The following is a 16,195-nucleotide window of genomic DNA, read 5'->3' as shown; positions in this document are numbered from 1 at the left end:
ATGCCTTTTATTTTGACAATGCAATTAGATTGTAAACTCTTTTGAACAGGGCCCTCCTCACCTCGTGTTTCTGTGAGTCGAAATGTTATATACTACTTGGAATTATGTCACTACTCATTGTACAGTGCTGCGGAATATTATGGCGTTACATTAAATAATAAAATAATAATATAATAAACACATTTTCTGCTGTTTACATACACAACGTTGTGACATTTAAGCCCCTTCACAGAGATATACGGTAATCATACCCAGCAGTGCTGAGTTATCCATTAGGCAACCTAGGCACGCGTTTTAGGGGATAATCTAGCGGCAGTAGCTGTCCAGGCATCTGTGGCGCTCAGTAAGGTCACCTAATGTGACACTCGGTACTAGAGCCGCACATGCAAGAAGAACTGGAGCTAAGCCGGCCGGGTTTCATGACCCAGCCCTGAGCTGCTGTCCAAGGTATCTGCCCCACCTCTCCCGTGTGTGTGGCAGACGCAGTAATTGACAGCATGTAAAAGACCGAGCAGTTTCCGGGAACGTATTGACCCGGAAGTGTTTATATAATTCGGTCCTGTGCAGAGAAACCAGAAAATACAGTTGATATGGAAAAGATTGGTTTTATGGTCTGTGTCGGTATCGCGTTTACTTATTAACCCGTATAGTTCCAACCTACTGTTAACTTCAGATCCAATGCAATGGTTCAGATACGTTTTCCAGCGAAGCTTTGATGAAGTAGAGGACCTGTCATTTCGGAAACCTGAACGCTCGCCTCCGATTTATCTGCGTTGTTTTTGACTTTGAATACTTTGTTGGGTAAAGCAAATGTTCTTTAGGGGGTAGTGGTGTATTGCAGCTCTCTTCTTCCTTACTATGCACCCTTGAAATCATGTGGAGCCAGTATACATATACGAGTTTGCCGGTTGGGTTAGATGAACCTCCTCCATCGCAGTCTCAGAAAACCGGTAAATATAAACCATTACCTGCTTGTCAATGTATTACAGATTAGCTGAAGCTCTCAGTAACGTGCGATCCTCTAACCCACAGCTCCCTCTCAGTCATTGCTGCTTTCTGGATTGTACACGGCAGTTACCTGCCTGTCATGCCTCATCCTTGTCATAACCTTCCCTCTCTCCATCTGGTGTCTTCTAAAGGTAAGCAGGCTGAAGCTTACTCCCACATACCACATTCTGTGCCCTATATATATATGGATGAATTGGCAATGAGATCTGTCCCAGGAGCCAACCATGTATCTTATACAGTGACAGTATTTCTATAATGTAGTGGAATGCCAGTGATCATGGGTCATGCCCTGCAGGAAACATCTAGCTGTATGTGCAAGACTTCAGTTGAACAGGGATGTCTTGCATTTACAGTTAAGAGACACATCATCAGTAGAAAAAAATCCTACGGATCTATGGAGCATGAGGCCGACATGGCTACTTTCTAACATGGCATCTATTGTTAGAGAAAAAGTGCCATTATACTGCCGGCTGATCTGTTGTAAGATCAGCTGACCAGCATGTTAGAAAAAAAATGCCTGATCCCTGCTAACATGCAGCTGTGACATCACATGCCTCTTCCCATTAACCCCCCAAAAATATGCAGACTCGGATATATATATGCTCAAGATTGTAAGCTTGCGAGCAGTGCTGACTCTAGAAACAATATATGGGGGGGCACATAAGGTACCACAGTGGAAACCGGGAGAGGGGGCATTAATTTCCACCATTAAATCATACCACTGATATATATATGTATATATATACATGGACTAACATAATACTTGATCATTCAACATGGGAAGCCTGAAGCCACAATTTAGTGTGACTAATCCTTGAAATAAATATTATAGCAAATAACACAATACCTTAACTTTTCCACTAAATGATTTCAGGGCCTTGAAAGTTTTGTCCCCTGAAGTCACTACAAATTCAGGAGGGCTTTTTATCTCTGGATAAGTAAAAATGAAATAGTTCCTACTGTAAGTTAAGTGCCAGGAAACAGATGACCAAAAACACACACACCAGGACAGGCTCTGCCACACCGACACCCAAACACACACAGGACAGGCTCTGCCACACCGACACCCAAACACACACACACACCAGGACAAGCTCTGCCACACTAACACCCAAACACACGGACAGGTTCTGCTACACTGATAACCAAAAACACACAAACAGCAGGACATGATCATCTACGACACACACGTCTACATCAGGATGGATTTTCCACACTGCATTGTCGGTTATACCCCTCTTAGTGTTTTTGCCCCTTGTGTATTGATGCCTCAGCCAGCACCCTTTTAGTATCGATTAAGGTGGTGCCCCCACACCCTTGTATGATCACCTCCGGCCACCACTATTTGTATTAATGCCCCCCGCAAGCCCTTTTATTATTGATTTATGTGATGGCCCCATCACATATATGCGTTAGACATGCATTTTTAACGTGCATCTTTGAAGTAAAGACTATGATTGAAATATGATTTGAAAATAACTGGTTTCTTTAATATTAGATCCTGCTGCCGATATATAGATATTACATCCTGCTGCCGATATAAATTAATATTAGATCCTGCTGGCGATATATTTTATTAGACTCAGCACTGAAGGTATAGATCAGATAAACAGAATCAGACATACAAATCCTCAATTTGCAGGTATACAATAGTAATGTATGGAAATAGATCGACTGGAAAGCACATGGAAACTCAGCACTGAGGGTAAAGATCACACATAGGATTTGCCATCTTTGTCCCCAAACAGCCCAGCACAGTCAACTTTGTCCCCAAACAGCCTGGCCTGTGCCATCTTTGCCCCAAAAACACCCTGCCTGTGCCATCTTGGTCCCCAAGGCTCAAACACCCTGCTGGTGCCATCTTTGCCTTTCCACAATTATACATCTGATACACACAAACACTTTTACAGTCACTCACTAATTCACATTTTCATTCACACAATTCATCCTCACATTAATTCATACTCTCCCTCATTCAGACAATTCATCCACATATTAATTCATACTCTGACTCATTCACACAATGCATCCACACATTAATTCATTCACACTCTTTACTTATTTCAATATTCTTACTACCCTCTTTCTCATTATCTACCCCATCTCCCCCTTTCTCACTATCTACCCCTATCCCTCCCTTATCACTTTCTACCCCATCTCCCTCCCTTATCACTTTCCAACCCCTCCCCTTTCCATACTCACTATTTACCCTCTCCCCCTTTGTAGTTCACTCACCTTTTAAATCTTGCGGCGGGAGCACGAGGCTTCTGTCTCCTTGCTCTGCTGCGGTTTGTGCTGCTTCACTGGTGAGTGCCGGTATATGACTGTCCCGGGCAATCTGGACTCTGGACATACAGTGTCCATTGGGTGGTTCCAAATTCAGCGGGGGGGGGGCAAGGAATAACCTGGGGGGGGCAATTGCACCCCTGCAGCGACGCCACTTTCGAGCAGGGCTCTCTCCACCTAATGTATCGGTTTGTCAATTCTCGTCTTGTCATACCCCTTGAATATTTGTATTGTATTAAGCGCTGCGTAAATTGTTGGCACTATATAAATAAAAGATAATAATATATACACTAGTAAAAGCCCATTTATGGACCATCACCCTCAGCTAATATCTACCTAAGTACCGTATTTACTCGATTATAAGATGAGTTTTTTTCAGAGCAAATACTCGGAAAAATACCCCTCGTCTTATAATCGGGGTCGTCTTATAATCAGACCTTAAATATGTCTGACTATGAGACTAAGATCCAGATCCCCCGCAGCACTGCAGGGGACCTGGATCCTCCTGCCCCCCCAACTTACCTGTGCGTCTGACTCCCCGGTGTGTAGCCGGGGCAGCGTGTAGACGTCTACGCGGTTCGCGTAGACAAATTCTGCTCCGTCCCGGTGCGGGGAATTTTCACTGACAGCCGAGGAAGGTCTGCGCGATGGACGCAGACAACCCCCGCTGCTAACCCCACCTCCTTCCGGCTGCAGCGGAAGTTCCCTATGTGAATCGCGTAGATGTCTTCCTGCTGCCCGGACAACACACCGGGAGTCAGAAGCACCGGTAGGTTTGGGGAGGGAGTGTTAAATGGGGGGCATAAGGCATTTCTGTAGGCAGAGTGCTCTATGAAATGCCTTTTAACCCCCTTGATGCCACTCTACCTCCAGAAATGTCTTTTAACCCAATATACGACACTCTGCCTCCTGAAATGCTTTCTACCTCCATATATGCCACTCTGCCTCATAATATGCCTTTAACCCCCTAAATGCCAGAGTGGCATATAGGGGTATAAGGCATTTCTACAGGCAGAGTGGCACATAGGGGGTCAAAAGGCATATCATGGGGCACAGTTGCATTTAGAGGGTTAAAAGGCTTGTCATGGGGCACAGTGGCATATAGGGGGTATAAGGCATTTCTGGGGCAGAGTGGCAAGCCTGGGGCCAGATGTGCATAACTGGGGGAGCAGGTTGGAAAATAAAAGTAAATAAAAACAGAATATTTTTCTCAATCATAGCTTTTATTAAAAAAAATAGCTTACATGAGTTAACATTTACTGGTAAAACTTTTTTCCTATAGGATCGTCTTATATTCAGACCTTTTCTTCTTTTCCTGAATTAATATTCAGATTTTGGGGGGTCGTCTTATAATCAGGGTCGTCTTATAATCGCGCAAATACGATACTTACTTTTAAGCGAGCCTACACAAAAAGGCAAACACATACATGCATTATTGCAGGCCTTGAATAAGTGTTAAACACTCGGCTTTCACATTCTTTAATCATGCCTATATAATGAATCTATGAAGGCTCCCAGTGGAAAATGTATCCTGACCCCAGCACTCAACTGGTTAATTCAGGAACACAATAGAATACACAGTAGTACAACTGTAGCAAAGGTTTAATTATTTCATCAATGTGTTTAGAATTATAAGATATAGACATCTGAATGCTTTGATGTGTTGTGCCTGCGTTTTGGTGTGGTAGTTCTCACGTAGACAGGATGCCAAATAATCATCTTGGTAAAACTTTCAGATATCCCTATTCCCTGTTTCTATAGATAGTGCCAGATTATCAACGTGTAGTCGTATTTCGTCTTGGACGTGCACGGGGACCCCGAGGGCCAGGACCAGTCTTACTCCTTCCTTTGATTGATCAACTTCATAGAGTGGACATGAGAGTCCGTGCCTTCAACATACCACCATCTAAGGTAGGAAGTGTTGTTAGAAATGGAACCTGTATTGTAATTGTCTGGATATGGTCGCACCCCTATGGAAGCACCTATGAAAGGTGAGGCAAGATGTCCCATTGGACGTACCAGAAAGTCAAGCCTTTTTTGCAGTGGCAGAGACGTCTCCCTGCTGCTGCAAAGGAGATCTAGCTGCTTAATAGCCTGGACTCTCCTCTGTCATCAGGAGCCAGCAGCACTAATCCTTTAAGCTTTTCCATACGACATGGTGGATTAAAACTCTTCTCATTGGTCTGGCCCATTGCAAATATCTGCCACTTATACACTATATAACTTAATTGCTGGCCAGATACATATAGAATTCTGATCTTACATATTTGGAGTGTGTCTATCAATAGGAGTCTGTTTACAAAATATGGACTTTGTGTTATTGGACACAATGTTGATTTAGTAAGAAATTCTTCCCTGGGTTAATTCTAATCGATGGACATGCTGGGTGAAATTGGGTTAACTGTGCATTTGACTAGAGTTCACTCCCTCTGAGTACATTAAGAGGTTAATATATGAAATGGTTCCTTCTGCTGACTGCTGTACAGTCTTATAGTTAGTTTTGGGAAAACTGTCAATAAAATTTGATACACATTGATAATCTTATATGTAAGTAGTGGTTTATTGTTCAAATATCATTTTTTTTTCCTGTGCTGTGTGTTTGTCTTAGTAAATAAAACCCCTTCAGGACTGGGACGTACCTGGTACTTCCTGGTCATACGTCACCGCCAGACTGGAACGTACCAGGTACGTCATCGATGATTGGTGTCCCCAGCGATCCATAGTAGCCACTCCCCCTCAATTCCGTGCACATGATCGCTTTGAAGCGAATCACGAGCACGGAATTAAAATATTTTAATAAAACTGCGGTCTTCAAGGGAAGACGAAGTACGAGGACGTCGGTCCTGAAGGGGTTACGGCTCTCTACCAATGCTCTTTCTGCTCTTCCCTTTATTGACATTAGCAGAATGATTCTCTTCCTCCTCCAACCACAACCTTATTTCTGCTAAATGTTTTAAAAAGGCAAGCTAAAAATAAGTCACACAAATGTTATTGTGGGTGGAAATAGTGACTAAATCTATTTTTTTTAAAGATTTTTCTTTTTTTGTGCTTGAAAAAAAAATCTAATCTTTCTTAAAGGGGAACAGTGACATTCTTTTAAATGCAAGGGGTACTTTGCTGGGTGGACATAAAACAGAAAGCTATCAGTAAGGAGCTGTTGGATAATGAATCAGTCAGCATTTCCCACTGAGATAAATCTTCTATTGATGCCTATAGATAACATTATTATTATTATCTTTTATTTATATAGTGCCAACAATTTACACAGCACGTAATACAATACATATATTCAAGGGGTATGACAAGACGAGAATTGACAAACCGATAGATTAGGTGGAGAGAGCCCTGCTCGCAAGTTTACAAGATAATACAGGAGTGTACAGCAGGGGTCACCAAATTTGTCTACAGTTGTACTCATCATATGCCCTTAATGTTTTTTTAGAGAAATGTCCTATTCTAAAGCTAAATATATATAATAAATAGAAAAATGTTTTTAATAAAGTATTAGTCAATACATTAAATATGTGATAATCCATTTAATAAAGAATTTATAGATAACCTATCTATTTAATGATCTGATATATTCAAATATCAAGTTAATAATTGATAAATATTACATTTCCAAATACATAAAATAGTTGGAGATAAATCAATTCAGTGTTAAAGTTGCTAAATGTATTAGTACATTATTAAACAAATGGAGCAACATGAATCTACCTGGAATGGAGCTCAATGTGCCTGTCCGTTCTGTTCTTGTACAGGCCATGTGATGCTGTGATGCCCCATGCAGCGCATATCCGTCAAGCTCCTGCTCTTCCTCTCCATTCCCCAGGTGCCACTAACACTAGGTTCACCCCTGACAGAATGTTAGCGTGTGTTATAGTGTGTAAATGTATATTAGCGTATGGCAAGGCTCGACAAACCCCCCGGGCGCCAGATTGGGCAATATATAAAAATAAAAACATGACTCCTATTTTCTTTTGGCTGGCTTCTAGATCCAAACCAAATTTGTTGACCTCTGACACAATGTGCATTACGTGACCACGCTGGTCACCTCGCGGCACCAGTTTCACTGTGTTCTTGTAGCAAAGCAGGGGGAGTCAGTTTCCCTATGGTGGCCCTAGTCATGGCAATCTTGCTCCCCAGATTTGTCAAACCTTTTTCACCCCATAATTTTGTAGCGTTGCTTTTGTCTTGTGTTGCACATCTGCTATGTGCTTTAACTATTGGCCCCTATAGTGTAGGTTCCTACAATCTAATGTTACAGGACGTTAAGCACCTGGTGTATACAATTATGTTGTGCTTACTGCGGTGAGTGAAGAACAACATTTTTCTGAAGTATACAGGAGTGGAAGTGGTCTGCGTTATCATTGGTTGCTAAAGGAAGTCCTTGCTAGTTTTGCAGAAAGTGTGCTTATTTGTAAGAATCAGAGGAAGCAACAAGGCCATTTCTGTTAACTTCTCTTTTGTGTGTTATATTTGTGCAGCCTTTGTGCAGCGCTTTATGTCTTGGATTGCATGTGACAGTGTTACGCAGTCCTTTTTATTCTCTGTTGCAGCATTTCTTACTGATTGTGTAATTGTTTTCCCATTTTCAGTTTGACTTGTGACAGCATTCATTTTTTGAGTATACATCAGTGGTACAGTTTTATTTACATACTTAAAACTATCATTGTATTAAAAACATATTTGCTCACATGTATACAGCACTAGCTCTCTGAATGTCTATTACGGTATTTATATCTGCTCTTCTTTAAAGGGACACTGTTGCCATCATGTAGCTGAGTGTCCCCTTAAAATTATTGTCCTCATCCCTGGCAAATGCATGGAGGGATTTAGCAGAATCTCCCCCTCCCCAATATGTATTTTCCTCCTCTCCTGACGTACCTCTCCTGCTTGCCACAGCTCACACAGGCTACTATCTATATTCATCAACGGCTCTGGCAAAAAAGAAAATTCATTTTATCTTTTATGAAGATCTGATGATGCCGCCTGTGAGACACCTAAGTCACTGACCAAAGATAAATCACACTAAACAACTGAAAACACAGCCAACCTCATTCTCCATAAACTGGTGTCCCAAAAACAATTTTGGCACCATTGTGTGTAAGCTTTTAATAACACTTATTAAACGAACAGCATTGAAAGCCTACTGAAAAGGCATCTTTTGCAGTCAGGCTATGTAGACTTTAATCGACTGAAATTTTAATCTGGTGTAATCATGTTATCATCTCCTCGTTCTCTAAAGCTGTTGCTTACGTGCACAGGTGAAGTCACGGGATGGTGCTCTGGTGTCCCTTGGAGCTGATGTCCAGTTCCGTGTATGTGATCCCGTGCTGTCTGTCCTCTCGGTTCAGGATCTGAACTTTGTGATACGTAACACGGCGCAGAACCTCTTGACACAAAGCCTCGGCAGAAAGTATCTGAGGGAAATCCACAGTGATCGGGTGCGCATAGGTGAACATCTGAAGGTAAGCAGCAACATTCTGTCTCTTAAATCAGTGGTGTTCAGTAATGGGCTTCACGCTTGAGGACAGGCATCCCAATTAAAAATGAATTTAACTACTTGTTTCCAGGCAAGGATGCACACGGTTCCTGTCCAGTTGGCGACCCGTATGCACCACTGATTTGAAACATTTTCTCTCCTAACAGTTTTTTTAAATACCATCAATAATGGATATTTTCAGGCTTTCCCGAGAAGCTTTGAAAGTTTCATTATCAGCAGACTGTGCAATATAAGCTGTTAGTGTTTTAAGGATTATTAAACACCATGTGGGTTATTTTTAAACAGAAATTATGGTTACGCTTTTAAACAGTGTTATTGCTATAATTCAGCTGTAACATAGGAGTGATTGCTATGTGAAAACTAAACTTTTTTTAAAAAAAAATAACCTCCAGTTGAATATGTGATGCTTTCTAGGAAGATATTAATGAAGAGGTGAAGCCATGGGGTGTGTGTGTGGAACGTGTAGAGCTGGCTTTGGAGGCCATCGTGCAGGCACCTGAAGATACTTTGGACGGTACTCTGAACATACAATCCAAGCCCCCTAGCGGAGGATTCGAGCAACTACTCCTTCAGGTCATCTCACTGGCCAAACAAAGTTCGGAGAATGACTCCAAGCCGTGTGCAGGTGCCTAGATTCTATTTTTTTTTTTTTATCTATTTCTCCATAGAAATATTCTTCTGTCAGATAGTTTATGCTGGAAAACAAGTATTTTATATTTGTATTTTACATGAACATAAGATGTCAGAGCCATTTTGTTTTCCTTAAACATATAAATGATTTTTTCTTTCATTGTTCTCTCTCTAATTGAGAACAAATAAGCTCTTATGAATATAGCTGCTTCAGCAAATATTTCCTAATTAGTATACCTTCTATGGGAAAATTTAAGGAGTAGAAGCTACTTATCTCTAGAAATGTAAATTGGAATGGGGGCTACATTGCAAGACCACCAAAACTGATTTACTACCTAGGAGGGAACTTCTAGAGATATGCGTTATCAAGGACAAATTTCAGATGTATATGTAATTGTTTAAAGTTATTTCTTAGACCAGAGCATCTCTTAGAGGTAAATGATGCAAATACAATAATGCAAATATGCTAAGAAGTCCTAATTATAATGAGTAAAGTCCACAATTATTGAATTAATTTCAATCAACACCCCAGACAATTGGAATTTTGAACATCACAAGATCTTGGCACCATATTTCAGTCTCATAATTATTTTGAGTATCTAACATACCGTATTGGCTCAAATATAGGCCGCACCCGAATATAGGCCGCACCCTTAAAGTTTGGTGCTATTTTAAAGAAAAAATACACATTAGTGGAATGGTAAAACAGTATTTTGTCTAATGAACAGGAATACATGTATTTTAACATTTTTGGTATCTATCAGTTTGTCAGCATATGTTATATACAAACAGAAAACCAATAGCCATTTTAAGGTTACCCCCCCTTAATTCATAATGCACCCCCAGATATGCTTTATGCCCCCAGATATGCCACTCTGACACCCCAGATATGCTTTATGCCTTCTAGAAATGCCCACCTACCCCCTAGAAATGGCCACCTGCCCCCCCAGATATCCTTTATGCCCACTAGAAATGGCCACCTGCCCCTAGACATGCTTTATGGCCCCTAGAAGTGCCCCTCTCCCCCCCTCATATCCCTCTCTGCTTCCTAGAAGTGCCCCTCCCCCCCAAATTTACCAATGCACCCTCAGACTCCCTGGTGTCTAGCGGGGCTGGCCGGTGGACGTCTGTCCGATGCGCGCAAACAACCTTCGCTGCCGGCAATTCAGCGACAGAGACTTGCTGGCAGCGGAAGTTGTCTACGCACATCACCGCAGCCGGCGAACGTCTGCACGATACGCGTAGGCAACCTCCGCTGCCGGCACTTCTATGGTGGAGCACCGGAAGGTTATGTCACGCTGGTGCTCCACCATAGGCGGAAGTTCAGACAGTGGAGGTCATCGCGCAGACGTCCACGGCTGCCGGAGAGAAGGATCCAGGTCCCCTGCAGCGCTGCGGGGGATCTGGATCCTAACCCTGCTGAAAACGGAACAAAAACACCTGCCCGGCGCCTGGAACTGCATGTCCCGGGCGTCGGGCGACATGAACTGCGCATCCCGTCGCAAAACCCAGAATATAGGCCGCACCCCCACTTTAAAGACCTAAAGTGGGGGGGGGGGTACTGCGGCTTATATTCGGGCCAATACGTTATATATAACTTTAAGAAAGTTATTTTTCTTTCCACTTAATTTTTCCACTGAACCTGGATTGATATCTATAAGGACCAGTTGGACCACAGCAACAAGTGGTGGTGAATATAATGGTTTTATTATCCTGAATAGAGGTGAATTTTGTCTACTTCAATATAGAAGAATTGAATCCCTTCTTCTGGGAAATAGTATATGACATTATTGTATATAACGGCTTGTGAGACTGCAGCTTATAACCCGTAATAATGACAATGATGTAAAACGGTATTTTTACCTGTAACTGAAGTTTGACATTTTTTGCATCTATTACAAATTTCACTAATACTCTTAAGACATTATTAAATTATTTTTTAATTGTTGTATTAGTAATACTGATATCCACTAATACAGAGAGATAGTGATCTTTTTGTTACTGCCCTAATTATTATTATTTTGGGGTTTTATTTTTGGATGCTGTGTGGATTGGACATTAATTAGTTTGATATTAAATGCCATTTATATAAGTTGATATAATTTGATCAAGCTGAAATGTTTATGCAATGTGTTTGTTCACCTGTTGCATTCTGTATATGTTAGACTCATAAGATAATGATTCATATTTGATAACTAATCAATAATATACTGTATTTTTGACATGTTTAAAACAATGTTCCTGTTTTTATCTTCTGCACTGCACAGGTAATATAGATATTTGTAGATTGTGTTTTTTACAATAAATAATATTTTGATTGACTATCGTGGTGATATAATTTTGAATTATAATTTTTGGCGCGATCTGAAAGAATTTAGGATCAGAGATAAAATATAGGGGATCTCTTTATATTAATATTGTGGATGTGGTGCTACAATAATTAATAGCGTTATCATTTTGTGTATGTGATAGAATATTGGTTTTGCCTATTTTATCTCGTTAATATCCCTAGCAGTTCTGTGTATACGTCCTTGCACTCTGCTTGTGCTACCTCCCCGGCTTGACTACGGCATGTACAGGGTGTGTCTTGGTATATTAGTGAAAGGGAAGAGGAGTGAATTTGTAAATGCATACTCCCAGTTTATCTACTGACATGATTAAATCTCTCTCTTATGACATAATTTCATGTAAGGATAAGGAATAATATGAACAATTCTTTTTCGGAAATAATCAGGGATATAGAAGGATAAAACTGGTATCATGAAAAATTAAAATAACCTTTCTATATCTGATGGATTGTTCTATTTTTTGTCAGAGGATAGCTTGCTTGTTTGCTCAAAAAACCTTATGAGAAATGTAACGGTCAAACGACATTGGATTCCCCTGTGTTTTCAGTTAACAATTAGTGCCATCCTTGTATTTTCCTAAAAATATACATTTATCTAATCTATCTTGTCTGCATTTCCAGGCCTTTCATTGCAACAGCTGCTGTCTCGCTTAGAGGGAAATCTGACTTCATCACTGGTTTCTGAAGTGGGGTCATCCTTTCAGTTTTATTTGACTTTACAGGGTGGGGAGAAGGCAGCATATTTCCTTGACTTGACATCAGGTAGATATCACAATAACCATGTATGTTAAAAGTTTCCTTGTGTTTGTTTTACTAGACAGGTTTGCTGTTTCCTATGATGTAGTATGTCTAAATCTTGCAGTAAATTCAACACAAGATCCTGAGATAAAAATAGTTATCACATGAAATATATTTCTGTATAACTCTGCCTTCATATATGGCTCTCCAAACCAAATCTAGTGCTAATTATCCCTCTTTGCCTTTAATTTTCGGATCCCTTTGCATACAAGCGCTAGTAGCTTTGAGGCCATGGAAGGCCGAACAAGAAGGCCTCAAATCCATTTTGTCTGGTTTGACAGCAGATCAGAACCATTGGTCCATCCTTGGTCTGATATCAAGTGAAGATAGCTTGACGTCTATCACATGGCTGTTTAAATTCCCACACTGTATTAGCCTCTACCACTTCTGCTAGTTGACTGTTCTATTTATCTAGTACCCTCTCAGTAATGTAGAACTTCCTTACATTACCTCTAAGCCTCTGACCCTGTAGTTTTAGACTTGGACCTTTAGTTCTAGCACTGCTCTTCCTTTTGAATAAGCTTGCCTCTTGTACTCTGTTTAATCCCTTTAAGTACATTTTTCTATTACATCTCCCCTGTCTCTTCTTTCCTCCAAGCCATAGTATTAAGATCCCTTCGTTTTTCCTGATAATTTCTATACTGCAAACCATGTTTTTGTAGCCTTCCTCTGAACCGTCTCCAATGTGTCAATATCCTTCTGGAGAAGGGGTCTCCGGAACTGTACTCAATTCTCTAGCAGAGGTCTGACCAAAGATCTGTAAAGTGGCATAATCACCTCCCTCTTCCTGCTACTAATGCCTCTCGCTATAGAACCCAGAACCCAGCTTGCTTTTTCAGACGCTTTATTGCTTGCTATTGCTTACATTTCAGTCATCAGAAATAATTATGCCTGAGTCCCTCTCTTCCGTTGTCACTGGTAGAACAGTATCCCCAAAACTGTATTCTGCCGTGGGATTTTTACAAGTGCATTATCTTACAATTATCAACTGCAGCTGCCTCACTTGTGACCATTCTTCTAACTTAAGTCAATTTCCATTTTGTTTGTTTGTCTACCCTGTTGCAGACCTTTTGTATCATCTGCAAAAATACATACCATTAAAAACCTTCTGCAATATCACTAATAAAAATAGTACAGGTCCCAATACTGATCCCTTAGGTACCCCAATAATAACAAGTCCTTTCTCTGAATATACACTGTTAACTAAAACCTTCTGCCTCCTGTCACTCAACCATTGCCTTATCCATTCAATTAGTTTGAAATCCAAAGACTACAATTTATTGAGTTAAGTTTTTTTTATGGTGGACAGTGTCAAGTGACCTTACTGAAATCTAGATAGACTATATTAACAGCTCCTCATTGGCCTATTATCTTAGTTACTCAGTCCAAAATGCAAATTAGTTTGACTCCCTGTAGTAAACACAATGTTTTCCTTTAGCATGGCTTCCATTTGTTACTACACCCTTACAAAGGCTGTATGAGTGAACCAACCAATTGGCAACAACCAGCAACTTAACAATAAATAGGTTAAGAAGGTGTAATTAGGAAAATACAGGGATACTTGTCCCTACTTGTCCCTAGATAAGATGTTTCTAATATATATATATTGCTTATTTGAATATGTAAGCACTTGTGTAGGTTTATTTAGTGTATGGAAATATGAAATATGTAGTATTTAAGGAGAAAATGCAGAATCTGGACACATCTGGATTCCCCTGCCATTTGTTCTATACTTTGTATATCTGCTCTTTCAGATATTTCTCCTGCTTTCATTTGACCAGGTTCTGGCCAGTGTGGATGGGGAGTATTCCATCGTAATCCTGATGTGACTTTGGAACTTACCGAAGCTGACCTCCTGTTGCTAATTCAAGGAGATCTTCACCCCCTGGCTGCTTACACACAGGGTCGTTTACGTGTGACTGGAGACGTGCAGACTGCTCTCAAGCTACAGAGGGTGTTACCGGTCGCAAAGCAATGAGATACAAACGTATATTCTTTCATAGTCTTTAAATATTTATTTTTTATGGAATGGTAGCATTTTCTAAATTATTTTTGTTTTTAAACTCAGAAAAAGAGTCCAGATTTTATTGTTCTTTGGCCAGTTCCAGCACAGTTTATGTGCTTTTGCTTTATACATATGAGTAAGACTTTTTCATTGTCTGCTGTGATCTGTATCTTTATCTTTATTTAGTGTGTATATATGGTTATTTTTAGTAATGCCCATTTACTGCAGAAACCTATAGAGGTACTTATATGCACTTCAACTTATGTTTTGGTTCCACAGTAAATGGGGACAGTACCTTTATTTTTATTTATTTTTTTTTTTAAGTCTTTTCAGGTTGTGATTTTTTTTTTGTCATGTGACAGTTAAGTGTTCCCTGCAAAAATAAATATTTACGGCAAAATTGTACTTGATTAAAGAATCATTTCTGGGAAAGGTATGCACATTTAACAGTACTAGGGTACTAGGAATGGTGTTTCTAATGCAGGATTTGGTTACACAAGTGCTAAGTTCAATAGAGTAGACAGACTTAAACCAGCTTTATCAATCTACGAGTTGCAGTGTCTAGCATTTCTTTAAATATCTGTATCCTTCTGCCGAGTTCTACGTGCGGTACAACATTTTCACTGACGCCACTTCCCGAGTACTATCACCAAATGTCAACAGTTTTTAGGCAGGGATCCTCAAAAAATGCTGTCTTATAGGGGAAATTCGTAAACACGGGTCAGATCCATCTCACATTCAAGGTTTTTTTTTTTTTATTTGCTTTAACATTTTAGCAGCAGCAAGTGAAAAAAAATAAAATAAACTCTTGTACTTTTTGAGCACAATCTGAACATCAGGTTTGCTCTCTAAGGCCTCCCTGGTTCCCAAATTAACACAAACTCAGTGTAGCACAATAGAAAAACAGTAGTTTCTAGCAGTCCAGCTCCCCTGGAAAAAGTGAACTGGGTCAGCCTGGTTCATTTTAAGTGGAACATACCATGGGAAAAAATAATTTTCAATGTGAGCATGAAATTCCGTGCTTCATACAGCAATGTAGGTTAGCATTAACATTAAACCAGGCGTTATCTCCTTTTGTTCCAATAACCTCATCTGCAGACCCGGAGGCTGCCATTTCTGTCAGCCATATGATATTTTGAGTGCACAATTACCACACCTGAGCTGATTCTTTATGGCAATGCTGTTAAGTACCTTAAAACCATAAAAACTGAGCCATTGTATTTTCACAGGTAGAATAAGGGGTCGGGGTGTTTATCTAGTAGATTAGTCTAAGATTACAGAGCTAAAATGCATGCATATGGTTAATATGCAGCTGCCTGAAAACTGTATATAATGCAAAAAAAAGAGAACTGTTCCAAAAAAAATGGTGGATGTTCTCTTTAAACATTGCTGACTAGAGCAGGTGAGCTGCAGCTAGCCTGGACTTTTAAGGCTGTAGGAGCTCCGGCCCACACAGCTCTTTGGATGCTGCACCCCGGGACCCATAACGCATTGTGCAAGTTTCATTAGCTTTGCTTTATTTAACTTACATGGAATTGCCAAAACAGGTCTGGAATACCTTCTCCCCAACACTATACCAGCGTTTCTGTAACAGCAGTTATTTCTAAAGTCACAT

The 16,195-nt window shown here is 40.3% G+C and overlaps 1 protein-coding gene across 1 annotated transcript; it reads left to right on the top strand.

The window, feature by feature from the left end:
- Positions 1-579: 579 nt before the first annotated feature.
- Positions 580-14,946, top strand: STOML1 (stomatin like 1). The gene is made up of 7 exons (XM_053463632.1): positions 580-950; positions 1,033-1,139; positions 5,056-5,205; positions 8,562-8,765; positions 9,215-9,425; positions 12,399-12,539; positions 14,357-14,946. Exons 1-7 carry the CDS (start codon positions 875-877, stop codon positions 14,551-14,553), a joined length of 1,086 nt encoding a protein of 361 aa, XP_053319607.1. The 5' UTR covers positions 580-874; the 3' UTR covers positions 14,554-14,946.
- Positions 14,947-16,195: the final 1,249 nt, after the last annotated feature.

This window comes from Spea bombifrons, chromosome 4, assembly GCF_027358695.1.
Source record: "Spea bombifrons isolate aSpeBom1 chromosome 4, aSpeBom1.2.pri, whole genome shotgun sequence".
Taxonomy (NCBI): Eukaryota; Metazoa; Chordata; class Amphibia; order Anura; family Pelobatidae; genus Spea; species Spea bombifrons.
The sequence above is the reverse complement of the archived record's forward strand: the minus strand, read 5'-3'. Positions and strand labels throughout refer to the sequence as shown.

Coding starts and splice junctions, on each gene's coding strand:
- STOML1 (XM_053463632.1), top strand. CDS start 875: ATGTGGAGCCAGTATACATATACGAGTTTGCCGGTTGGGTTAGATGAA. Junction 1,140..5,055: donor CCATCTGGTGTCTTCTAAAG/GTAAGCAGGCTG, acceptor CTGTTTCTATAG/ATAGTGCCAGATTATCAACG. Junction 8,766..9,214: donor GCATAGGTGAACATCTGAAG/GTAAGCAGCAAC, acceptor GATGCTTTCTAG/GAAGATATTAATGAAGAGGT.